The sequence below is a fragment of the Littorina saxatilis genome, linkage group LG10 (assembly GCF_037325665.1).
Source record: "Littorina saxatilis isolate snail1 linkage group LG10, US_GU_Lsax_2.0, whole genome shotgun sequence".
Taxonomy (NCBI): Eukaryota; Metazoa; Mollusca; class Gastropoda; order Littorinimorpha; family Littorinidae; genus Littorina; species Littorina saxatilis.
This window is the reverse complement of record NC_090254.1, coordinates 9,245,425-9,273,034: the sequence shown is the minus strand read 5'-3', so window position 1 is coordinate 9,273,034 and position 27,610 is coordinate 9,245,425. Positions and strand designations below refer to the sequence as shown.

The following is a 27,610-nucleotide window of genomic DNA, read 5'->3' as shown; positions in this document are numbered from 1 at the left end:
ACATCTACCTTTTGTCTGTCTCTCTCTGTGTGTCTGTGTGTCTGTGTCTCTGTCTGTGTCTTGTCTCTATGTCTCTCTGTCTCTGTCTGTCTGTCTCTCTGTCTCTGTCTCTGTCTCTCTCTCTCTCTCTCTATCTCTCTCTCTAATTAATATATTAATAATACTAGATGATTACCCGCTTCGCCGGGTACCGGCTTCGCCGGGAAGAAGTAGAGCCGAATACCCGGCTTCTCCGGGGACCCGGCTGCGCCGGGGACCCGGCAAAGGTGTACGCCGGCTTCGCCGGCGCACGAAGGAAGGCAGATAAACGCGCAAAACACTGGAGAAGATAAGGAAGAGTTACTGGGAATGGATGTGGATGTAGTAGAAAAAACCAAAATCGGTTCAGCGCTGCGCGCTGAGAGCACGTGTTGAAAATTCTCATCGACCAGGTTGTGTCCGGGGTCTACCTGAATATGCCCACCAAATTTGAAGCAGATCCATTGAGAACTTTGGCCGTGCATCGCGAACACACACCCACACACACACACAGACAGACAGACTAGACACAAGTGGTATATATATATATAGACTAGAGAAATACCCGGCTTCGCCGGGGTGAATCGCGAGACAGAGACAGACAGCGTGGCGGTTCACCACATTCACCTTTGAAGGCGAAGTCCTGTCAAATGGGATTGAGAATTTTAGGGCTTATTTCTTAGCCCTATATTATCTGTTGTGGCTTCCCAAATGTCAGAACATACAGACAGACAAAAGCCGCTAGACCCCATCACAAACAGAACTCTAAAATCCACAGGTGTTGCCCACACACACACACAAACACACACACACAGAGTGAAGCCGTATATATATATATGTATATCTATATCTATAAATATATAGAAATAGGTGACAGTGTATTTTTCGCGTGGCTATAAATTGATTCGACCTTTTCACTTTGACAGTAAGAACAACTTACGGGTGCAAGGGAAGCGTTCTGGACAGCGCAGTGACATTCTAAAAATAGTAACGTAGAAACGGGAATATGGATTGAAGCCACACGAAGGAAGGGAGATAAACGCAAAACACTGGAGAAGATAAGGAAGAGTTACTGGGAATGGTGAAATGAACAGAAAAATCAAAATCGGTTCAGCGCTGCGCGCTGAGAGCACGTGTTGAAATATCTCATCGATGATATTGTGTCCGGGGTGTATCTGAATACGATGTCCAAATTTGAAAAAGATCCACCGAGAACTTTGGCGTTGTGATGTGGTCTAGCGGCTTTGGTGTGTCGGTATGGGGGCCCGGGTAGCTAAGGTGGAACCAAAATCGGTTCAGCGCTACGCGCTGAGAGCACGTATTGAAATATCTCATCGACCAGATTTTGTCCGGGGTGTATCTGAATATGGACACCAAATTTGAAGCAGATCCATCGAGAACTTTGGCCGTGCATGGCGAATACACACATACACAGACAGACAGACAGACACACAGACAGACAGACACACAGACACACAGACACACAGACACAAGTCGTATATATATATAGATAGATATTAGGGCGAGGGCTGGATGTAAAAAAGCAATATTCTTGCTTATCTATTACCCTCGATAATACAGATTTTGTCTTGTCTTATCTTGTCTTGTCTTGTCTTGTCTCTCTCTCTCTCTTTCTCTCTCTCTCTCTGTCTCTCACTCTCTCTCTCTCTCTCTCTCTCTCTCTCTCTCTCTCTCTTTCTCTCTCTCTCTCTCTCTCTCTCTAATATTCATAATTCCACCACCCAAGGCTGCACACAAATCACAATATATTCAAACGACAATAGTCACACACTTTTGTTGTGTGTTTTAGGTGTGCGTGTTAGTACATATGTGATAAACTATGCTTTCTAAAATACAACCAGAAGCATATTTTGAACACAAAGCACTTTTCATGTTCAGTATCCTCTTAAATATCCAAATGGGTCATGTCCTTTAAGTATAAGGCCGAGTGACCCTTTTAAAATACCTGATTGTATTTTCTACGACTTTGACATTTCTTATATAAATCCGAACCCGGACCATTTTTCACGTATCAAACGACACACCAGGCTCGTTCACGTTCAACATCGTTTCATATCACAACGTGACAATGATGTGCTCTAGTGTTATTTTTAGGGCGTTGTTGATCAACCTATTGGTCGGTTGTGTCTCTTCTTTTCTCGTCCATGATGCAGGTAAACACACATGTATTGCAGGTAAACACACATGTATTGCAGATGTCTAATGTGCATCCTGCATGCAACTGAGGTAAAAAAATTAAAAAACAAGAGGCGAAGCCATCAAGGCTCACGTAAGAAATCGACAAACAGTAACACAAACTCAATCACTCCGTCACACATACACACACACACACACACACACACACACACACACACACACACACACACACACACACACACACACACACACACACACACACAGAAAGAGCATAGGTGAAACTGTGCAAGAAAGCGAGACACTAGATCTAGATCTGTCTGTCTGCATGTAGCCTACTTACAGGACACGACTGCCAACTAGTCTCGGCGCGCTCAAAATAATAATGACCGAGACTTTCAGTACTTCCTTCGCGTGACGTCTAACCCTCTTACGTCATAATGTGACGTCAATGTAATGTGACGTCTTCAAATGTTAGAGTTTCTACCACAGACATACTCACACACGCACGCACAAACACACACACACACACACACACGCACAAACGCACAGACAGACAAAGTTATGAACGCATAGGCTACACTTACGTGAGCCAAAAAGAGAAGAAAAAAAAAAGATGTCTAATGTGACTACAATGACACTTTTTGTACTGAAGATTTATTTTTATAAACTTAGTAAGAGTAAAAGAAAAATTGTTATACGGCTTTTTTTGTTTGTTCCAGTTCTTTTACTATGGGTTTCTTTTTCTTTTTTTCTTTTTTTCTTTTTACCACACGACGAAACACTTTTTGAAGCAAGTATCAATTAGATGTCAACGAATGTTTGAGCTACCTATGTTTATTGTGAGATGCAAAGTGTGTGCATCACGCTAAGTCTGATTACAGGAATGTCAGTTCAGGAATGTTTACATATAGACTCAGTTGAAACAGGAAGCGGTTTGTTTTTGTTAGTAAGGTTACAGAAACAAGTCGTCGTTTATGTTAGAACGATTAGCTACTACACGAGCAAACATGCACTACCAAGACGTCAGCAAGTGAACTACGAAAACATCATAAATTTACCTTTGGTATGAAGGTGTAACTATGCAGGTAAAAGATGATTCACAAAATTATGAATGCATCATTAACTTCGATGTGCAGGTGTAACTATAATTATGGTCATTGATATGAAACTTGCTTCGCAAAATCACGAATAAATTATCACCTTCGGTGTTCAGGCATAAAGCTGGATGTGAAACTGGAATCACAAAACTATGAAAGCATTATTAACTTCGATGTGCAGGTGTAACTATAACTATGGTCATTGATACGAAACTTGCTTCGCAAAATCACGAATAAATTACCTTCGGTATGAAGGTGTAACTATGCAGGTAAAAGATGATTCACAAAATTATGAATGCATCATTAACTTCGATGTGCAGGTGTAACTATAATTATGGTCATTGATATGAAACTTGCTTCGCAAAATCACGAATAAATTATCACCTTCGGTGTTCAGGCATAAAACTCGATGTGAAACTGGATTCACAAAAATATGAATGCATTATTAACTACGATGTGCATTGGTCATTGACATGAAACTCACGAATACATTATCATCTTCGGTGCTCAGGATTAACGCTGGACGTGAAACTGGATTTAACGCATCAAGTCTCCAGCACGGATGACCGTTTCCTTGGTGTCACACTCGACTCAACTTTGATTCTCTATGGGCATATTTCTCGAATGGACATAAGGTAACTACTGGCATTTTTATCTTCTTCTTCTTCTTCTTCTTCGTTCATGGGCTTAGACTCCCACGTTCACTCATGGTTTTAGCACGAGAGGATTTTTACGTGTATGATCATTTTTACCCCGCCATTCAGGCAGCATACGCCGATTTCGGGGGAGGCGTGCTGGGTATTTTCGTGTTTCTATAACCCACCGAACTCTGACATGGATTATAGGATCTTTTCCGTGCGTACTTGGTCTTGTGCTTGCGTGTACACACGAAGGGGTTAAGTCACTGGCAGGTCTGCACATAAGTTGACCTGGGAGATCGGAAAAATCTCCACTCTTAACCCACCAGGCGGCATCGACCGGGATTCGAACTCACGACCTCCAGATTAGGAGGCCGACGTCTTACCACCACGGAACTGCGCCCGTCTCAATGTTTCGATTTGTCTCAAATCAATCGTTTCATAAAATACCCTCCTTTTTTCTACGATTATATGCGGTCTAGGAAAATATATTTTATTTTCATATTACACCATTTTAAACGTAACGGAATCCATAAACAAGAGAGATTTGAATAAGAGAAAAAGAGAGACAGAGAGGGAAGGCGGGAAACAGGTAGCCAGTCAGCCAAACAGACAGACAGAGGCACTGAAAGACAGAGAGAGATAACTACTGTTTCTTGCAGTTTGATATAATTTTCCCATCTCCCAGGTCAACTTATGTGCAGACCTGCTAGTGCCTTTTGCCCCTCTGTGTGTACACGCAAGCACAAGACCAAGTGCGCATGGAAAAGATCCTGTAACCCATGTCAGAAGATATAAATGATAGCACAAGCCAGATTTCAGTCAAGCTAAATCTTTGAAGCAGCAACAGATACTAATAGCAGCGTTATACCATGCAAATCTGTGTGCACAGTTCACCGCTGCTGAAAACACTGACCCAAGCTCTCTCCCCTGCCTACCTGCGGGTGGGGGGTACTAAAGGGGACGCCTTGACCTTTAACCCGTCCATTACTGGCAACAGAAACACAGAATTTGGAGGTAGGTTTATACACAAGCCGCTTGTGTGTGTGTGTGTGTGTGTGTGTGTGTGTGTGTGTGTGTGTGCGCTCATGTGTGAGAGAGAGAGAGTGTGTGTGTGTGTGTGTGTGTGTGTGTGTGTGTGTGTGTGTGTGTGTGAGAGATAGAGACTGAGAAAGAGAGAGGGAGATAGTGTGTGTGTGTGTGTGTGTGTGTGTGTGTGTGTATGTGTGTGTGTGTGTGTGTGTGTGTGTGTGGCACGGTGTGTGTGTGTGTGTGTGTGCGCGCGTTTTGCCGTTTTGCAAGCCCTGAGACTTTTGCTGTGAGCTTTGGATCTCCAATGTTCACATGCGTGCACAAGCGTTTAGTATAGCACCTGGAAACATGTGCACATACCTAGTTCCTCTTTGAAATAGATTCCTCGCTGGGACCCGGTGTAGGATCCGGTCCGGTCCCCCCTCTGAAGTAGTCCCCCGGGGGACCAATTCGTAGCAAAAACTGCTCTATAATGGTCCCCCCTTAGACATCCAGCCTCGTTTTTCTTAGGCATTCAAGCCATTTTCAATCTATATCTTCGTCCGGTATTATGTAGTGCACAGACAGCAATCTCTTTGTTTGACTATATTTTGCAGAAAATAAAATAGATCTGATTTATAATGCCGTTCAAAAGAAAAATCACATGAAATAAAATGAATAATAAATAAATACTGATAAGAAGAAATGAAAGCAGTCTCTGATTCTTTCCTTTCTTTTCTCTGAAATTGCTGGTAACATTACTAACATTGTAACAAGAAAAACGAGGCTGGATGTCTAAGGGGGGACCATTATAGAGCAGTTTTTGCCACGAATTGGTCCCCCGGGGGACTACTTCAGAGGGGGGACCGGACCGGATCCTACACCGGGTTCGAACCAACGCCGCACTTGTCTTTATGTTGTATGTCAATCTTTCTAGCAGCATAATTGTGCGAGGTGTCACGCGCATGACTTAGTTTTCATCAGTTCCCTCGAGGCGGCTGGAAAGAACAATCCTGTAAATGTTGTTTGCAGGTGGGCTAGCAAACTAGGTGTGTGATAGGAACAGAATAGGCACCAGCTTTTAGGCAGAGTTGCGCAGTCTTACCCAACATACCGAGTGTAATTAGGAATCTGTATGACGTAATCATGTAGTTGCTGAAAGCATCAATCGAATGGAAAACGATTGCCTTGGGATAATGTTGATTCGATTGTAAGACTAGTCAGCTAGTGCTATGTTAGTGCAATTTATGCATCTATTCATAATACTATTATGCATTTCATAATCCACCTATATGAACACATTTATTTGTTTAATTCTCTCAGCGGACATTTGGGACAAACTCAACAACTTTGCTCACCTGGCGAAATGGGACATGATCTGGGACTTCGATTACGCCTCACTGTACAAAAACTACCACTGGGATCCTAGCAACGCCAAAACAATGCTTCAATATTCCCAGGACCATGGCTACAAACTGCCCTGTTTCCAGCTAGGAAATGGTAAGTTTATACTCCGCAACTATTTGGTTAATAGTCGAGCAGACATGGAGAGATATGAGTACATTGTTCAAATGATTTAATACATGTTTAACAGAAGCGTTTGTTAGCATCTGCAGCATCTTTATTGGTTGTGCTAGAAATGTTCGCCATTGCTACAGCAGCCACCGCAGTTATTTGTGTTGTATGTAGTAGCAGTTAGAGAAAAAACATGTGTGGTGACACATGTTTTGTACCTTTTATCTACGTGAAAGACAGTTAAGTCAGTTACTGGTTATTGAAAAATACAACCAGCAAAGCACAACAGCACCACTGCTTTACGAACAAAACTTTTTTTTGTTCAGAACCCTTTTTTTTCTTTTTTCCCGTACGTGTTTGTGTATTTCATCGTATTTTGACAGAAGACTTTTAGACATTCAATTCTATGACTACGACTATTTCAAAATAAGACTGTTGGGTCCTCTTTTTATCTTATTTTGAACTACTTTTTTTTCTCCGTTTTTACACAACTGCACAAATTCTGGCCTATGAATATCATATCGATACTGTAATAGTAGTAGCAGTAGTATCTGTTGTTGTTGTTGTTGTTGTTGTTGTTGTTGTTGTTGTTGTTGTTTTTGTTGTTGTTGTTGTTGTTGCCAGATGTGCAGGTGGCGGCTTACACCCAAACACGCACACACTTGGGTAGCGCAGCTCTGTTGCTGCTAGCTTACCACAGGGAAGAAGCTGCCTGGCCTTCCCCGCAATGGAAAAACAAGGAGTCATAAAAAAATGAATCCAATATGTTTCTTTCCTTTCATTCCCATAATCTAAACAACAAGATGACTGTGAGTGCAAACACAGTTGAAAAACAAAATAAATCAGTACTCACCAACACAAAGACAGCACAAAGACAGCACAAAGACAACACAAAGACAGCACAAAGACAGCACAAAGACAACACAAAGACAGCACAAAGACAGCACAAAGACAGCACACAGACAGCACAAAGACAACACAAAGACAGCACAAAGACAGCACAAAGACAGCACAAAGACAACACAAAGACAGCACAAAGACAGCACGAAGACAGCACAAAGACAACACAAAGACAACACAAAGACAGCACACAGACAACACAAAGACCACACAAAGACAGCACAAAGACAACACAAAGACAGCACAAAGACAGCACAAAGACAGCACAAAGACAGCACAAAGACAACACAAAGACAGCACAAAGACAACACAAAGACAGCACAAAGACAGCACAAAGACAGCACAAAGACAGCACAAAGACAGCACACAGACAGCACACAGACAGCACACAGACGAACATTCGACCTTGTCTTTGTGCTGTCTTTGTGCTGTCTTTGTGCTGTCTTTGTGTTGTCTTTGTGCTGTCTTTGTGCTGTCTTTGTGCTGTCTTTGTGCTGTCTTTGTGCTGTCTTTGTGTTGTCTTTGTGCTGTCTTTGTCCTGTCTTTGTGCTGTCTTTGTGCTGTCTTTGTCCTGTCTTTGTCCTGTCTTTGTGCTGTCTTTGCGTTGTCTTTGTGCTGTCTTTGTCCTGTCTTTGTGCTGTCTTTGTGTTGTCTTTGTGCTGTCTTTGTCCTGTCTTTGTGCTGTCTTTGTGCTGTCTTTGTGCTGTCTTTGTCCTGTCTTTGTGTTGTCTTTGTGCTGTCTTTGTCCTGTCTTTGTGCTGTCTTTGTGCTGTCTTTGTGCTGTCTTTGTGCTGTCTTTGTGCTGTCTTTGTGCTGTCTTTGTGCTGTCTTTGTGCTGTCTTTGTGCTGTCTTCGTGCTGTCTTTGTGCTGTCTTTGTGCTGTCTTTGTGTTGTCTTTGGGCTGTCTTTGTGCTGTCTGTGTGCTGTCTTTGTGTTGTCTTTGTGCTGTCTTTGTGCTGTCTTTGTGCTGTCTTTGTGTTGTCTTTGTGTTGTCTTTGTGCTGTCTTTGTGCTGTCTGTGTGCTGTCTTTGTGTGGTCTTTGTGTTGTCTTTGTGCTGTCTTTGTGTGGTCTTTGTGTTGTCTTTGTGCTGTCTTTGTGCTGTCTGTGTGCTGTCTTTGTGTTGTCTTTGTGCTGTCTTTGTGCTGTCTTTGTGCTGTCTTTGTGTTGGCTTTGTGCTGTCTTTGTGTTGTCTTTGTGCTGTCTTTGTGCTGTCTTTGTGCTGTCTTTGTGCTGTCTTTGTGCTGTCTTTGTGTTGGCTTTGTGCTGTCTTTGTGCTGTCTTTGTGCTGTCTTTGTGTTGGCTTTGTGCTGTCTTTGTGCTGTCTGTGTGCTGTCTTTGTGTTGTCTTTGTGCTGTCTTTGTGCTGTCTTTGTGCTGTCTTTGTGCTGTCTTTGTGTTGTCTTTGTGCTGTCTTTGTGCTGTCTTTGTGTTGTCTTTGGGCTGTCTTTGTGCTGTCTTTGTGCTGTCTTTGTGCTGTCTTTGTGTTGTCTTTGTGCTGTCTTTGTGTTGTCTTTGTGTTGTCTTTGTGCTGTCTTTGTGTTGTCTTTGTGCTGTCTTTGTGCTGTCTTTGTGCTGTCTTTGTGCTGTCTTTGTGTTGTCTTTGTGCTGTCTTTGTGCTGTCTTTGTGTTGTCTTTGGGCTGTCTTTGTGCTGTCTTTGTGCTGTCTTTGTGCTGTCTTTGTGTTGTCTTTGTGCTGTCTTTGTGTTGTCTTTGTGTTGTCTTTGTGCTGTCTTTGTGTTGTCTTTGTGCTGTCTTTGTGTTGTCTTTGTGTTGTCTTTGTGCTGTCTTTGTGTTGTCTTTGTGCTGTCTTTGTGCTGTCTTTGTGTTGGTGAGTACTGATTTCTTTTGTTTTTCAAATTTCTTTCCCATGTCAACTTAACTCCACAAACTCTGATAGAGCACGGTATGCTTCTCTGTTTTTCAGAACCCAACTTGTTTTACTACTTTTACCACGTTTGGGTAACTCCTCAAACTCTGGCACGGGATTACCAGAACTTCAAGACTGACGTTCACAGTTTTCCCCAATACCGTGATGCGTGCATCCTGGGACCTGAGCTCACTGACATTTCGGATCCGAACCACAAGAAGTACATTACTGAGTAAGAAGACACTTTTCATTTACTTCACATTGTCGCTTTAGTATCAAAAAGACATTGATGTTCGAAATTACAAGTTTATGTATATGTTTGTGTTTGTGTTTGTGTTTGTGTGTGTCTGTATGTCTGTCTGTATGTCTGTCTGTCTGTCTGTCTGTCTGTCTGTCTGTCTGTCTGTCTGTCTGTCTGTCTGTCTGTCTGTCTGTCTGTCTGTCTGCCTGCCTGCCTGTCTGTCTGTTTGTCTGGCTGGCTGTTGTTGTTGTTGTTGTTGTTGTTGTTGTTGTTGTTGTTGTTGTTGCCAGATGTGCAGGTGGCGGCTTACACCCAAACACGCACACACTTGGGTAGCGCAGCTCTGTTGCTGCTAGCTTACCACAGGCTGGCTGGCTGGCTGGCTGGCTGGCTGGCTGTCAGCCTGTCCATCTGTTATTATCAGCCTCAAGATGGTATTTCCAAACTATACATATATTGCTTGTACATGCATTACACTGTGTTTCATCATCATTGTCTCATTGGGGTTGAGTTGAGTAGTCTTCGTTGTGTTCGGGATGATGTATAGCTTAGTATATTTCTATTCAAGGCATGTTGCCTTTTCAACAAAAATGATAACTTTCTGGTTGTTCTTGCTTCAGGTTTCTTCAGGCTGGAGGAGGAAAGGCTCTCGACGGTTTAACCATTCACCAGTAAGATTTATAATGTGTGTAGCACATAGTTTTGCGTACAAAATGCCATGATCTAGACCCGCAATTAGGATCAGGCCCAGAAAATTTACAACAGGAAATAAATCTGAGGTATATGTGTGAACAGGGCCGGACCAAATGAGTTGTAAGGGGGGGGGTTCCTCCTTTTTTTTGGGGGGGGGGGGCAAATCAGCGAAGACGAAGTGGCGAAGCCACAAGCGTGCGCCTGCTTTGCAGGCGCGCGAACTAGGGGGGTCCGGGGGTATGCTCCCCCAGAAATTTTTTGAAAAACGGTTAAAATCTGTGCAATCTGGTGCATTCTGGGCCTTGTTTTGAGGGTTAAGGCCTGTCAGTGTGAGTTGGTGGGGGGGGGGGGGGTGGTACCTTTTTCTCATCGGATTTCACATTGAATAAAATTTGTTAGAGACACACACAAAAGTTATTAAAAAAATAAAAATAAAAAAACCCACTCAAAGCAAGGTACATGCTTTTTCCAGGGGTGGGGTTCCGGAACCCCTGGAACCCCCCCCTGGGTCCGGCCCTGGTGAACAATCACCAAATGAGCCCTGCAAGCCCAATTCGACAATAGAGTTGTGCATGATGGTGAAGGAGGGGAGGAAGGAGGGGATGGGGGAGTAAGAAAGGGCTGTGATAAGAAAGACGAAGATACATATATTTTATTGACACATGGAGGTTCGCCAAAGCAGTGAGGTTCGCCCTAACACCGGACCCTGTATATATAGCCCAGTATGTAGCCCTGTATATGACGACCACCTGTCTATATCACCTATTTTCGGTCGGTCTCTCGGATAGTCATTATATATAGACAGTTTCAACGGTGTCTACTAAATGCATGACCATAATCCGTTGTTTGTTTTGTCTTTCTCTCACAGCTATTACGAGTGTTCCAACACGTTTCCGATCAGTCTCGGCTGGTTCATGGACCTGAGAAACTTTGAAGCCTTTGAAAACCAGCTGAATATAGCGACCCAAGTGGTCAAACAATACGCCCCTGGGCTTCCATTGTGGCTGTCCGAGACTTCTACAGTCATCATCACTTGCCCTGGGGAGCCAAATCTAAGAACCACCTATGCCAATGGATTTTTGTAAGTGATTTGGTTAACTTAGAGAGAGAGAGAGAGAAAGAAAGAAAGAGAGAGAGAGAGAGAGAGAGAGAGAGGGGGGGAGAGAGAGAGATAGAGATAGAGAGAGAGAGAGAGAGAGAGAGGGGGGAGAGAGAGAGAGAGAGAGAGAGAGAGAGAGAGAGAGAGATCTGTGAAACATCTATACCTATGGGTTCTTGTGTCTAGCATCAAAGAGGGAGAGAGGGGGGCGGATGGAGCTGGAGGGGGGTAAGAGAGGGAATGAGAGCGATAGAGAGACAGCGTGTGCGTGCGTGTGTATGTGTGTGAGTAGAGGGTGTGCGTGTGTGTGTGTATGTGTGTGTGTGTTCACAGACTGCAAGTGGTTAAAAAAAAAAAGCAACAACTAAAAATACCGTCAGACTAATGTGTTGAAACCAGAGTAATGTTGAATCACAAAGGCATAGATGCAGGCGGGGAAGCGGGGGTCACCCATGACCCTTACTTGGTTAAAATTTCAGCGCTTCCCATACGAAGATGAATTGGTGAAAACAGCATACAGATCGCTGAGTGCACTGCCAAACACTTGATCCTGTGATTTTGTGAGAAACACTGAATTGTTCATTTAACGGATCGGTTTGTATACTCCTAAAACAGATAGATTAGACCATTAAACACAATCTACGAAGTAGGATAAATTCCACGACCCTTGAATGTACCAGAATCAGTTCATGAATGTCTTATATAACGTCCCTGAGATCATTGCCCAATGTCCAGGCATTGATTTTGCCTCGCAGGTATCTGGATAAGCTGGGGATGAGTGCTAGGTATGGACTGAAGCACGTCATCAGACACCAGTTCTTCTCTCAGCTTGTCAACAGCACATATGACTTCACCCCCTTCACCGTAAGTTAAAAATCAAACGACAACCACACACTTGAAGATCGATAGAGCAATAAATCAATAAAGAAGTAAAGTTGAAAAACGAAAGAAATCTGTACTCACCAATACGAGGACCAGCACGCACGCACGCACTCACACACACACACACACACACACACACGCGCACACACACACACACACACACACACACACACACACACACACACACACACACACACACACACACTTTCACCTATGGAGGCTACTTCGGGATTGGCGAGTACAGATTTATGTTGTTTTTCAACTTTGTTCATCTCACTCACAGTCATTTTGTTGTTGAAATAAAGAAGTATTTATCTTATTTATTAAGGAGATTTCTATAGCGCATAACTAAAAGCACTATAAGCTCAAGGAAGTAAACGTAAGCAGAGCAACAAGTATTACACAATAGTAGATAAACAAAAAAACTTAGGAAGAAAATACAACAACCAATCAAGCAACCAACAAGGCAACCAAATGAAGGAAGCGCAGCTCACCAAGATGTGACAGGCCTATTAGAGGACGTGGTGGTTGCAGCACTTTCTACCACGTGACATTTATGGTTTGGTTAGTGTTTATATGTTGTGGTTGTTTTTTGTTTTTTTCACATGTATATTGATATTTGTTTTCTGCTTGTTTTTTCTTAGGTTGGGGTTTTCTCGGGTTTTTCTTTTACATATAATTTGTTGCCATTTCTGTACGGCGTTTTCGAGCCGACGCTTCTCTGAATTGCTGATTCCGTAGTGCATTGTTTCTCTTCTTGCAGGATTACTTTGTGACACTGCTGTACAAACGCCTGGTGCAGGGCCCCGTGTTCAAGGTGCTTACCTCAACACCCACAGTCCGCATGTACGCCCACTGTGCCAACCCTGACAGGTATTTTCAGTGTTTTTGTTTTTTTGTTTTTTCGACCTCAGTTGCATTCAGGTTGCTACTGCAGTTGTTTTTTGCCTTCTCTCTCTTTTTGTTTTAGTTCTTTTGTTTTTTTGGCTTGGAGCAATCTTTCTCCATCGGTCTTTTTCTTTCCTCAATCTTCTTCTTCTTCTTCTTCTTCTTCTTCTTCTTCGTTCATGGGCTTAGACTCCCACGTTCACTCATGTTTTTAGCACGAGTGGATTTTTACGTGTATGACCGTATTTACCCCGCCACTCAGGCAGCATACGCCGATTTCGGGGGAGGCATGCTGGGTATTTTCGTGTTTCTATAACCCAACGAACTCTGACATGGATTACAGGATCTTTTCCGTGCGCACTTGGTCTTGTGCTTGCGTGTACACACGAAGGGGGTTAAGTCACTAGCAGGTCTGCACATAAGTTGACCTGGGAGATCGGAAAAATCTCCACTCTTAACCCACCTCGCCACTGCGACCGTCACACTCTTTCCTCAATCAAATTTGTACATTTTTAAATCAACAAACTTTATCAATAAACTAATAGAAAAAAAATACAAATAAAAAAAAATGAGAGAGAAGGCATTGTCTGTAATTGTTTTGTTTAGTAGAGCATATCGAAAAGTAACAGAAAGAAAATAATTATATAACTTTGGGTTCAGCTATGTAAACCATGGTGATATATCCGAAGCATGCATCATTTTGGTTTGAATCCTTTGTTGTTGTTTTTTTATATTTAGTCAAGTTTTGACTAAATATTTTAACATCGAGGGGGAATCGAAACGAGGGTCGTGGTGTATGTGCGTGTGTGTGTGTGTGCGTGTGTGCGTGTGTGTGTGTGTGTAGAGCGATTCAGACTAAACTACTGGACCGATCTTTATGAAATTTGACATGAGAGTTCCTGGGTATGAAATCCCCGAACTTATTTTTCATTTTTTTGATAAATGTCTTTGATGACGTCATATCCGGCTTTTCGTGAAAGTTGAGGCGGCACTGTCACGCCCTCATTTTTCAACCAAATTGGTTGAAATTTTGGTCAAGTACTCTTCGACGAAGCCCGGGGTTCGGTATTGCATTTCAGCTTGGTGGCTTAAAAATTAATTAATGACTTTGGTCATTAAAAATCTGAAAATTGTAAAAAAAAATAAAAAGTTATAAAACGATCCAAATTTACGTTTAGCTTATTCTCCATCATTTGCTGATTCCAAAAACATATAAATATGTTATATTCGGATTAAAAACAAGCTCTGAAAATTAAATATATAAAAATTATTATCAAATTTTTTTTTTCGAAATCAATTTAAAAACACTTTCATCTTATTCCTTGTCGGTTCCTGATTCCAAAAATATATAGATATGATATGTTTAGATTAAAAACACGCTCAGAAAGTTAAAACGAAGAGAGGTGCCCTTACATGTCTGATTTAGCTAACAAATTACAGATACGATTTTTTAAGATGATTTTGAAAGTTGGCAAATCAACACCAACAATTAACATGGTTTTGGGTGAATTAGGTCAGTTCCCTGTAAGTATTCAAGCGAAATGTCGTATGTTGAATTTTTGGTACAAACTTGCATTTTCTAATGGTTCTGACAAACTTTCTTGTGTGACATATCGTTTTTTGTTTAAAATGTATGAATCTGGTGTATACAAGTCAAAATTTTTGCTTTCTGTCCATGGTGTTCTAAATGAGTTAGGCTTTAGTGATTTTTGGCACAATCAAACTATCAATAATAAAACGGATGGTGGTTATTTTAATACTTTCAAAGCACTGATGAAAAATAGGCTACAAGACCAATTTGTCCAAACCTGGCATTCAGAAATAAATAACAATGAGTTTTATTATAATTATAGAATGTATAAAGAGAATTTTGAGTTTGAAAAGTACTTGTCCATCCTGCCGGTTAATTTAGCAAACGCTGTTTTAAAATTTAGAACACTGAATCATAAATTGCCTATACAAAAAGGTAGGACTCTTGGTATTCCCAGACAAGACAGAATCTGTCACAAATGTTCATCAGGTGACCTTGGGGACGAGTTCCATTATATTTTTGTATGTCCTTTCTTTACCAATTATAGAAAACAGTTGTTACGGTGCTATTATTATGCCCGCCCCAATTCAGTTAAATTCAGAGAGCTTTTTTCCACTACAAAAAAGAGTTTATTGCTAAAACTCGCAAAGTTCATGACACTTGTCATGGACTGTTTGAGAAGCGAGTAAAATTTAATTCTCTTTTAGCTTTATATTCCGTTATCTGTTTTGTGTTGTTTGTAATAGTATTTTTGTCCTTATGTTAACCCACCCATCACCCCCCCCCCCCCCTCTCCCTTCCCCCCATTTCCCATAGCAAAGAAATGTATGTAATCACTTTGCACTTGTAATGTTTTATTATTTTTTGTATTATTATTATCATTATTATTATTATTATTATTATTATTATTATTATTATTATTATTATTATTATTTAAGTTATTGAGACATCCCAGTGCACTAAGGGATTTATAGAGCAAATCGAGAAAATTCATTATTGAACGAAGCGCATAGCGCTGAGTTCAATAATTATTTTCGAGATTTGCTCTATAAATCCCTTAGTGCACTGGGATTGTTTCAATAACGATATTGTCAGTACCGCCATAGAAAAAAGAAGATTCCAAGCGCACATTTTGCAACGCGCATTTGAATAGGCATAACTGTGTGGTCAGGTCGTGTACAGTAAAGATCTACTTTTGTGTGGGGTGTCTCAAGTGTGTCGTGCTTTCGTCACACGCATTTTAATTTCTGTTGGTAAATTCCAGTGTAGCGTTAATCTGAACAGTGATGATCTTTCAGAGAGACCTCATTTGAACTCGGAGAAAGGGCTGTGCTCTTCATTATTTGCGATTCGAAACCTCCAGTCGAGCTTCGACGGATTGACTGTGCGGAGTGACTCCCCTTGAATTGACTCGAAGCCGCGGGACTCGACGGTTCGCACATTTTCAAAACAAATGTGGCATATTTTCGTGTTGTATCTTCATTCATCGGGGAGTCTGATACTAAATATGAACGGTAAGAATGCTCTGAACCCTACACGTATTATATCCCCATCGTTTTTTCGTTCACATTTGCCCAACATGTTAATTTGCTGAGCGGGGTTTATGTCGTCTGCTAGGGCAATCAAACCACTGCATGCAGTCTGCACTGACTGAGTCTGCACGCACGAGGCACGCTGGTAATAAGTCTTATAATGGTAAGAACGTTCTGAACCCTACACGTTTTCGATTACGATTGTTCTTGCCTTGAAATAATAATTCGGAAACCATTCATTTACTGAACTGATGCAGTCGTATTTCAGTGTAGTCAGTGCGGCTACGTATGACAGAGTCGATCGAGTCAGTCTTCCAAACTGGTCTAGCTGGTACGTTATCGGAATAACACTTGTGTTTTCTGCTAGCGGGTGGGAATTTTATATTAACTCATCATTTGGTAATGTGGATAATAAGCTACATGCCACTAAGACGATGAGAAGAATCTATGCAAGTCGGCGAGAATTAGATGAAACCCAGCGGCTTCTATTTTTAGATCAGTGGCAGCCGCACTGTGGCACAGGCACATGCAATCTGTCAGAAAAAAAACCACTTCTGCTTTAATTGAGAAGTAGGGAATTTATGGTCATTTGGTATTGTGGAGAATATAAGCTACATGTCAGTAATTAATTCTGAGGATGAGAGCACAGTCTTGCTTAGGTAAAGGGCGTAAGAATACGCTCTGTGGAAAAGTTAGCGCACTCCAAGAGTGCGCTAACAGTTTTAGCGCATCGCCATTAGCCAATCAACTGGTTCACATCAGTCATGTGACACCAGTACTTACTGACAATTATTATTATTATTATTTATTATTATTATTATTGTTGAATTGTTTCTTGTATTGTTTTTGCTCTCCCTCACCCCTCAACTCCCTTTTCTGTACATAGTCTGATTTCTTTTTGTTTTAGTTCCTTTTATTTGGTGTTGAATGAAATGTGTTTTTATTGTGTTTTTTAATTTTCCATGTACCCTCACGGGGTTTTATTGGAATAAATAAAACTTGAACTTGAACTTGAACTTGGTACAGAAAAGCGTGCTATGCAGCATAGCGTAACCACTACCCCGCTCTTCTTGTCAATTTCACTGCCTATGCCGTGAGCGGTGGACCACGAGTATACGGTCTTGCTGCGTTGCATTGCGTTCAGTTTCATTCTGTGAGTTCGACAGCTACTTGACTAAATATTGTATTTTCGCCTTACGCGACTTGTCTTCTGTTTGTCGTGCTAGCTAGGTAACTTGATTTATCAATACCATAAAATCCCTAGCAAACGCCCAGAATCTTGCAAACGCCCACCCCCCACTTTTGGCCAAAAGTTGTGCAGAGGGGTCACTACCGGGTTTTTATTTATTTATTTATTTTTTTATAGAAAAAGGTACCTGATTCTATTGTAATAGTGTTTTATTTTTTTTATTTACAAAATGTATACAGTCACAAAAGAAACCAACAGTGATTTGAAATGTGAGCCAGCCTCAACATCTGTCAAAGTGTGTGTGTGTGTGTGTGTGTGTGTGTGTGTGTGTGTGTGTGTGTGTGCGCGCGCGCGCGTGTGTGTGTGTGTGTGTGTGTGTGTGTTTGTTTGTGTGTGTGTGTGTATGTGTGTGTGTGTGTGTGTGTGTGTGTGTGTGTGTGTGTGTGTGTGTGTGTGTGTGTGTTTGTGTGTGTGTGTGTGTTTGTGTGTGTGTGTGTGTGTGTGTGTCTGTGTGTGTGTGTGTGTGTGTGTATGTGTGTGTGTGTGTGTGTGTGTGTGTGTTTGTGTGTGTGTGTGTCTGTGTGTGTTTCTTGTTCCACTGTATTTCTCTAACATGGTTGTATCACTTTTTTTTACTTGTGAAAATGTGATGGGGTGCAAAGGGGTGTATACCTAGCAAACGCCCACCCCCTACTTTTACCCGAAATCTGTGCAGAGGGGGGTGGGCGTTTGCTAGGGATTTTACGGTATTATCTTCCTTTTGTGAACCTAGCTACCACATGGACCCAAAACGAGTAACGTTTAACTCTTGTTACATTCAATGGCACATTTCTACAAAGAAAAAGCAAAAAAGGCGAACAGAGAATGTTTCGTTTTGTCGATGATTCAAGGTTCCATAACCTGTACCGGCCCCCGTAGCGCAGTGGTTAGCGCATCGGGCTGCGGGCCGGGAGATCGTGGGTTCGAATCCCATCAGGGTCATGTGGGTTTTTCGGGCTACTGTCGGCTCCTACCCAGAGTGGAAGTGCTATGGTTCCTATGGGAAGGCTGGGATCACACAGCCGAGTGTCATTCACTTAACGAATGCGACTTTGAGGGTGCTCAGGTTCTGTATACCTGACCAACACCGCAGGTGCGACAGTTCTCGGGCCTGGTTGACGCCAGGATATATTATGACAGTAAGCGTAGAGTGCTGCCCTGTCACGTAGTCTCAAACCAAATTGGAAATCCAAAGCATCATCATTATAATCATCCTCATCTCATTAATCATCCAAAATATAAATTGTCTTTGCTCTCGTGGCCCTTCATGCCCGGAGCTCTCATGGTGACCTTGGTCTCAGTGTTCCTGTTCGATCCTTCCCTGAATAGTAGTTCTGCTGTCAGTCTTCAACGTGTGACGTTCTGGGGGGTCGACGGAGGGACGTGGTGGCGGTCTGCTCTCTGGAGGGGACGCTCACTCAGTCTGGCTCCGCGACTTAAAGTCAATGTCGTTTGTAGGGGGCATAGTAGGTAGTGGGCTGCGTCCGTTAGCTCGGGAAAGGCCCACTACTGAACACCGTCGAAATGACTCAGCAGAAGTGCAGTGTCATCTTCCCAGGGTAGCCTACCGCAGCGACCCGACATTCCCCCCTGGAGCGTCTGTAAAATCGACAAGTCTGGCAGCGGAACGAAATTCAGAGGTGGTTGGAGCAGTGAGTGCAAAAAGACCAACAAAAAAACAAAAAAAGGTTCCATAACCTAACATTTCTTGTTTTTTGATGCCCGAAAAGACTGTTCAGAAAAAAATGCTGCCACTCTGAGTTGTCTAAATTGTGTTTGTAGCGCCTGAAATACAACAAGAGAACCCTAAGGAGATGAGATGGTTGTCTTTGTCTTTAACATTAAGAGCGCGACGTTAAAATAATAATATGCCACTGGGTTATTCCCCAGAGGGGTATACCAGCGGTTTTGTTGATGTCTGTATCATTATCTAATTGGAGCATTACTGAAAAAGTAAGGAGAATACATTCTAATTGCCCTTTGATATACGTTATAATCATTTAAAGGACTAAAAATGCATGTCACAAAATGGTACACAGCTCTGGAGAAGAAACCCACCATAAAATGTACTTCTATTACGACAGTTACCAGAAGGGGGCGATAGTCGTGTACGCCATCAACATTGAGAGCGCCGATGCCACCTTGAGCTTCAGTCAGTTCCATGGACAGCAGTTCCACCTCTATTTGCTCACTCCAGGCGACCAAGACGGCCTCACATCAAAGTAATCATGATGATGATGATGAAGATGAAGATGAAGATGATGATGATGAAGATGAATGTGAAGATGATGATGACGATGACGATGATGATGATGATGATGATGATGATGATGGGGAGGAGGAGGAGGTGGAGGAGAATGGTGGTGAGGATGATGATGATTACGTTGGTGATGATGATGATGATGATGATGATGATGATGATGATGATGATGATGATGATGATGATGACCAGTGTGAGACAGAAATATGATGATAACAAAGCCAACGATGATTATGACGAGGAATGATGATGATGACGATGAAGACAACGACACGATGACGCTGATGATGACGCTGACGATGATGACGATGACGACGATGATGATGATGATGATGATGATGATGATATCGACGACGACGATGATGATGACGATTACAACGATGACGATTACGATGATAATGATGATTCTGACCAGTGTGAGATAGGAAAATATCAGAGGGAAACAACATCGATGAACGAGGGGGGGGGGGGGGGGGGGGGGGCAGGGATGAAGTAAAGACAAGAAAGTAGTAGAGCCAAACGAAACAAATATAACTTATTCTGGTACATTCCCAAGTTCATGGGGGAAAAATCATTCAATTATTGAACTGTTGAAAATACCAATATGAAAAAATATGCATATACCATTTTGTGTCTGTAAACAGGTATATCGCTCTCAACGATCAGAAACTCGAGATGAACGGGAACCAGCTACCTGCCATGAACCCAAAGGTTGTACACGGAGCTAACACCGTCACACTGAGGGGCAGATCGTATGGCTTTGTCGTCCTCCCCGACGCCAATGTGGACGTCTGCAAACACTAGTTGGTGCGTCCGCTGCTTTACCTTCTGGATGTGTGTGTGTAAGTTCCTCACAATCCTGTATCTTCCTTTGGCTTTAAATGCGATCAGTATCTCCGTACTTGCAGAATACAGAATATTGAATTGCCCAGACGGGCGCAGTGGCGTGGTGGTAAAACGTCGTCCTCCTAATCGGGAGGTCGTGAGTTCGAATCCCGGTCGCTGCCGCCTGGTGGGTTTAGACTGAAGATTTTTCCGATCTCCCATGTCAACTTATGTGCAGACCTGCTAGTGACTTAACCCCCTTCGTGTGTACACGCAAGCACAAGGCCAAGTGCGCACGGAAAAGATCCTGTAATCCATGTCAGAGTTCGGTGGGTTATGGAAACACGAAAATACCCAGCATGCCTACTCAACGAAAGCGGAGTGAAACTGACTATGCTCTCAGAGAATAGTGTGGGGAACCCAAATGGGCAAACGAGCTCACACGTAACCAGACAATTCTGGAACGCTGAAGAAGAAGAAGAAGAAGAAGAAGAAGAAGAAGAAGAAGAAGAAGAAGAAGAAGAAGAAGAAGAAGAAGAAGAAGAAGAAGAAGAAGAAGAAGAAGAAGAAAAGAAGAAGAAGAAGAAGAAGAAAAGAAGAAGAAGAAGAAGAAGAAGAAGAAGAAGAAGAATTGCCCAAGTTTGGGAATTAATGTTGACAACTGCGGCTTTCACTCCATTCACCCCAGCTAAGCAAACCCAACAAAAAAGGCTGTTATTCATATAAAAAACACACCAAGAACAGCCTTTTGCTTTTCCCCCCACGGTGCAGTGTGTGTGTGTGTGTGTGTGTGTGTGTGTGTGTGTGCGTGTGTGTGTATGTGTGTGTGTGTGTGTGTGGGTGTGTGTGTGTGTGTGTGTGTGTGCACGCACGTGTGTGTGTGTTTGTTTGTGTGTGTGTGTGTGTGTGCGCTGTATTAATGTTGTGTGTGTGTGTGTGTGTGTGTGTGTGTGTGTGTGTGTGTGTGTGTGTGTGTGTGTGTGTGTGTGTGTGTGTGTGTGTGCGCGCTGTATTAATGTTTCAACTGACACAGATTTCAATCTACAAAATGAATTCGACCCACCACCAAAAAAAAAATATATATATATATAGAATCCTTCCTATTCTGTACAGAACATAGTCGGGGTGTTGTTAATAACAACAGAGAAGGATTAGCTATGAATTAGGTGATGATGCCATTATTAAGGAATACATCTGAAAATAATTTTGTTGTTTTCATCTAATTCAGATATATGACTGTGACTTGGATTATGAGGATTTCTGGAGACGTGCTGCATTGGGGACCTATCAACCATGTAGAGGTTCGGTTGTCGTGAATGCCGAGACATTGTTTCGTACGCGTATAACCCATTTTCAAACTTTTTTAAATTTTGTACAGAAGTAGAAATCAATCAACCCGTTGATCTATGTATTTGTTCTCATCGAATAAGAAATAAAAAAACTAAAAAAAACTGTACATTTGTCGTAGTATAGCATTGTCTCAAAACGAAAGTGGTAAGAGTTGTCCGTCCCTGCCATTGCCCGCGGCGCTGTCGGCGGGTAGTTCCGGTTGTTTTGTTTACGTCCAAAATGGCTGAACGAGAGAAGAAGAGAAGAAGAAGGAAACGTTACTGTGTCTGCTGTTCAAACTACGTGGGTAAAGAAGTTGAAGGGCGGATTGTCATGCGGTTCTATTTTGCAAACAAATGTCGGAACTATACCTGCTGTTCCAGGGGCGCAACTCTGTCCGACTATCGCGTTAGTTACGAGACAGTGCTATACTTCAGCCACTTTCTCTTTCACGTGCACATCAGTATAAAGAAATGAATATGGAAGATTTTTTTCGGTTCACACACGCCAAAAAAAAATTGAGAAAATTTATTGAGAATTGGGTATCTCTGTCGAGTTGTACATCAAACAAACTCTACACAGTACAATTATTCACTTTGCCAAGTTTCACACATAAGACATAAGACATAAGACATAAGACTTTATTTCAACCATGTGCAGTACACTAGGAACATGTTTTGGCCAGAGTACAATCAATCAATCCATACACGCCCTTCCAAACATCGCTTGCAATCTCAGTCACACACACGCTCACGCACGCCCGCATACATTCCCCACACCAAACCCACAACAGCACACACGCGCAAGCATGCTCCTCCTTAACAAAACGTGTTTAACCATCAATTGTACATATGCGTAAAATAAACAGTATAGAAGTATCAGTAAGAATTATATATGTATCAGACATCAGTTATGACGACAATAACTAAAATCACAAATCCTTGATAATTTTAAAACCAAAACATTTATTACAATACTACACTGGGTAGGTGAACTTTAAGAAATAAGGTATTTAAAGGCTTGACGGCTGTGTCTCACAACACCTTGAGTAAAAGCTCAATTTTAACTAGGAACGGCAGTTAGAGGGCTTAAGGAGCCAGGACACGCACTGCACTTGGATAAAAACTGTCTCTGAAACGCGTGGTGCGTGTCCTGATCGAGCGAAAACGCCTGCCCGAGGGTAGGGGCCGGAACAACTTGTAAGCAGGGTGCGAGTTGTCTGCCAGAATCTTTTTGACCTTCTGAGCGCTTCGGGATGTGTATATGGAGGCAATGGAGGGAAGCTCACAACCCACAATCTTGGAAGCTGTTCGTACAACTCTGCTTAGGTTGATCTGCTCTGCCTCAGTAGCCCTACTGAACCAGACAGTGATGGAAAATGACAAGATGCTTTCAATCGTAGCCCTATTATAGAACTGGATTAAGATTTCTTGCTTTCAAGCCGAATTTTTTTAACTGGCATAGAACGTAAATGCGCTGCTGGGCCTTTTTGATTATTTGATTAGAGTTTAGCTCCCACGTGAGGGTATTAGAAAGAGTGGTGCCCAGAAATTTGAAGTGTTCGACAGTATCGACATTTTGATTTTTGATTGATAGAGGAGTCAGAGGGGTCTTTTTTTCCCTGAAATCTACAATCATTTCTTTAGTCTTTTGAACATTAAGTTGTAGGTTGTGAGCATCGCACCAGTCGACCATAGCCCTAATTTCTTCTCTATAAGCAGACTCGTCAGAGTTGCGAATTAGTCCCTCAATAGTTGTGTCATCAGAAAACTTTAAAAATAAGACAGAATCATGGTTTGAAACGCAGTCATTAGTAAAAAGGGTGAACAAAAGAGGTGACAGCACACAGCCTTGTGGAGCACCTGTGTTCAGTGTGAGTGGGGCAGAGAACATGTTATTAATCTTGACAACCTGAGTTCTATTTAACATGAAATAAACTCTCCGCAATACAGTTATTCAGACATGGTGCAGTCTATGTCACTTTCTCGACAAATCATTAAGAACGATTCCTAAAGTAATAAAACAAACTCCATAAACTATTAAAAAAAACAAAAGCATGTTGTTCACATTCGAGTAGAACACTGTATTGTCCCCATAGCAACCGGGTGTGTCTTGGAGGACCCGGATGAAGGCATGGTGATGACGTCTTCAAGAGCCTGGTCGTTGGTCTCTCTCATCGTGAGAAAGAGCAGAGAGCTGCCAACCATCAGCACAGCCACCACGGCGTAGGGTATTGAGGGTTGGGTGGTGTACTGAAACCAACAAATACAGAGGATTCCCCCTTTTAAGACCCCCAATTCAAGACCCCTCCCACTTTCTACCCCACTTATGTTGACCGAGTTTGTGTTTTTTTAGCCGAGACCAGCTGTGCTGCAGCAGGTCACTCAGAACTGTAGTAACTGTGTAGCAACTGTGCATCAACACGCTGGAATGCAGGCGTTAAATGGACGTTACAGGACGCGACTGAAGCTAACAGTCTGAGCAGATATATCCGTACCTGGTAAGAAAGAGCCATATGAGTGGGTACGGATATATCCGTCCCTGGGAGACAATGAGTTATGAGCTTGCAATTTAAAGGTACTGAACTTGTCAAATCCAGGTGCACGGAGCCCCTGGGGCTTTTAGTCATACCTCAGGCAGCTATCCGTTAGAAGATCTACCAAGTTTCATTGACTTGCACCCAAAGAGTCAAGAACTGAGATTTTTTTACGAATTAATTTCGTACTCGGACCCGCCTGGTCTTGACCTATTTTTGGATCTAAATTTAGATCAGGTAGAACACCACATCATGCACAAAAAGACACGTCACTAGCAAACTATGTCAGACATCATCATGAGTTTGTGTAAAACAAAATGGAGGTCGGAATCACTCAGTTGAATCGAACTCCGACCAAACACCACGTAATAACTAGGTTAATTTATGCACTCGCGTGAACAAGAAACTGTCGAGCTTCACAGATGTCGTTGGGTAGTTTTGGGTTTGTTTTACTACCACAGGAGGATTTTTGAACTGCAAATGCACTCAGCTGCAACAAAAACGCAAAACGAAGGCTGTGAGCTGCACTGTGCCTTTAAGATGCTCTGTTCATAACCTCTGTAAATGTACCCCGATTTTCCCTCCTTCTTAATACCTGCTTTTCTCAGTTGTGTTGAGGTCTGAAAAGCCGGTTTCCACTGTACATTTATGTATGGCTTCGTATTGTACTGAAATGAAGGACTGAATGAACATAATTATGGATGGATGGGTGGGCTTTGTACTGAAACCATGGCTTGGTATTGTTCTGAAGTGAAGGACTGAATGATTATAATAGCGAGGGAAGGTTGTGTGGCTGTTGTACTGAAAGCACAAAATATACTTATACATAGCTCGGCATTGTTCTGAAGTGAAGGACTGAATGATTATAATAGCGAGGGATGGTCGTGTGGCTGTTGTACTGAAAGCACAAAATATACATATACATAGCTCGGCATTGTTCTGAAGTAAAGGACTGAATGATTATAATAGCGAGGGATGGTTTTGTGGCTGTTGTACTAAAACCAAGAAATACACTTATTCATGGCTTGGTATTGTTCTGAAGTGAAGGACTGAATGATTATAATAGCGAGGGAAGGTTTTGTGGCTGTTGTACTAAAACCAAGAAATACACGTATCCATGGCTTGGTATTGTTCTGAAGTGAAGGACTGAATGATTATAATAGCGAGGGATGGTTTTGTGGCTGTTGTACTAAAACCAAGAAATCACGTATCCATGGCTTGGTATTGTTCTGAAGTGAAGGACTGAATGATTATAATAGCGAGGGGTGGTTTTGTGGCTGTTGTACTGAAACCAAGAAATACACGTATCCATGGCTTGGTATTGTTCTGAAGTGAAGGACTGAATGATTATAATAGCGAGGGAAGGTTTTGTGGCTGTTGTACTAAAACCAAGAAATACACGTATCCATGGCTTGGTATTGTTCTGAAGTGAAGGACTGAATGATTATAATAGCGAGGGAAGGTTTTGTGGCTGTTGTACTAAAACCAAGAAATACACGTATCCATGGCTTGGTATTGTTCTGAAGTGAAGGACTGAATGATTATAATAGCGAGGGATGGTTTTGTGGCTGTTGTACTAAAACCAAGAAATACACGTATCCATGGCTTGGTATTGTTCTGAAGTGAAGGACTGAATGATTATAATAGCGAGGGATGGTTTTGTGGCTGTTGTACTAAAACCAAGAAATCACGTATCCATGGCTTGGTATTGTTCTGAAGTGAAGGACTGAATGATTATAATAGCGAGGGATGGTTTTGTGGCTGTTGTACTGAAACCAAGAAATACACGTATCCATGGCTTGGTATTGTTCTGAAGTGAAGGACTGAATGATTATAATAGCGAGGGATGGTTTTGTGGCTGTTGTACTAAAACCAAGAAATACACGTATCCATGGCTTGGTATTGTTCTGAAGTGAAGGACTGAATGATTATAATAGCGAGGGATGGTTTTGTGGCTGTTGTACTAAAACCAAGAAATACACGTATCCATGGCTTGGTATTGTTCTGAAGTGAAGGACTGAATGATTATAATAGCGAGGGATGGTTTTGTGGCTGTTGTACTAAAACCAAGAAATACACGTATCCATGGCTTGGTATTGTTCTGAAGTGAAGGACTGAATGATTATAATAGCGAGGGATGGTTTTGTGGCTGTTGTACTAAAACCAAGAAATACACGTATCCATGGCTTGGTATTGTTCTGAAGTGAAGGACTGAATGATTATAATAGCGAGGGATGGTTTTGTGGCTGTTGTACTAAAACCAAGAAATCACGTATTCATGGCTTGGTATTGTTCTGAAGTGAAGGACTGAATGATTATAATAGCGAGGGATGGTTTTGTGGCTGTTGTACTGAAAGCACGAAATCTATTCTATACATACATATAAATAAAAGAGAGTGTCTGTCTGTCTGTGTGTGTGTGTGTGTGTGTGTCTGTCTGTCTGTGATCGCCAAAGCTCCGAGAAGGGAGGGGGCAGGAAGACGATGTCGTGCATGTGCACTCCTGTGACTGTGAAGATGTGCACCTGACCACCACCGCCGCTGTCGACGCCGCTGCGCTGCCGTGTGTGTGTCTGTCTGTCTGTGGTCCCCATACCTCAGAGATGGCAAAAGGCAAGGACGAGATATTGTGCATGCATAGTGGCTAGGACCCACAGACGTGCACCTGGGTTTTAGTTTCTCGATTCATTGTTTCCTTCCTCGCATAATGACCCTCCCCATTAATGAGTACAGGCTATAATAGTGCAAGGTAGGTAAGTCATGCTTTGTCGCCCATGGAAGGGAGGTAACTCATCAAACCAGTATACCGTGTCATTCTCAAGGGCTGCCCCCCACCCGCATGTGCTTTGATCAGACCGCAACTAAAGTGTGTGTGAGAAGGGGTCTAAAAATCACGAAAACACGTTGAACGAAATAGACACTTGCCTTGCCTATAAATCCAAATGTATGATCACACTTTCATTTTTCTTATCCACATTGCAATAAGATTCTAGACTCACTCATTACGTATGCGTGCTTTGATCAAACCGCAATTAAAACCTGTACGTGCGTGTGTGTGCGCGCGCAGCTGTGTGTCTGTGTGTGTGAGAGAGAGAAGGGAGCTGAGTTGTAGATCTAAGTGAGTTTGTCTGGCTGGCTGATCGGAAACTCCCGGGCGAAGCCGGGCCTGACTGCTAGTACATATATAAAAATGGATGTAAGTGTGTCTGTCTGTGGTCGCCATACCTCTGAGATGGCAAGAGGCAGGAACAAGATGTGCATGCACACTCCCTAGGAGCCGCAGATGTGCACCTGGGTTTTAGTTTCTTGATTTATTTTATTGTTTCCTTTCTCAGATTATGGACCTCCCATTTATTGAATACCG

At 42.3% G+C, this 27,610-nt stretch overlaps 2 protein-coding genes and 1 long non-coding RNA gene across 4 annotated transcripts in view; 1 reads left to right on the top strand and 2 right to left on the bottom strand.

Moving 5' to 3' along the window:
- LOC138978123 (uncharacterized) overlaps positions 1-27,610 on the bottom strand; it is a 255,844-nt gene that overhangs the window by 92,167 nt on the left and 136,067 nt on the right. The gene's annotated exons all lie outside the window — the stretch shown is intronic.
- On the top strand, positions 2,037-21,836 carry LOC138978113 (heparanase-like). 2 transcript variants are annotated; one of them, XM_070350751.1, is made up of 12 exons: positions 2,037-2,192; positions 3,784-3,907; positions 4,803-4,927; positions 6,245-6,421; positions 9,261-9,435; positions 10,065-10,115; positions 11,006-11,218; positions 11,992-12,100; positions 12,882-12,991; positions 19,382-19,519; positions 20,202-20,364; positions 21,611-21,836. In XM_070350751.1, exons 1-11 carry the CDS (start codon positions 2,108-2,110, stop codon positions 20,359-20,361), a joined length of 1,467 nt encoding a protein of 488 aa, XP_070206852.1. In that variant the 5' UTR covers positions 2,037-2,107; the 3' UTR covers positions 20,362-20,364; positions 21,611-21,836. The 2 variants fall into 2 exon arrangements, with proteins under 2 accessions (XP_070206852.1, XP_070206851.1); XM_070350750.1 differs by having other exon boundaries at positions 20,202-20,399.
- Positions 22,759-27,610, bottom strand: part of LOC138978112 (organic cation transporter protein-like) — a 40,613-nt gene continuing 35,761 nt past the window's right edge. The window contains exon 12 of the mRNA XM_070350748.1: positions 22,759-23,963. Within this exon, the coding sequence (XP_070206849.1) occupies positions 23,775-23,963 (189 nt within the window). The 3' untranslated portion in view covers positions 22,759-23,774. The remainder of the gene's footprint in view (positions 23,964-27,610) is intronic.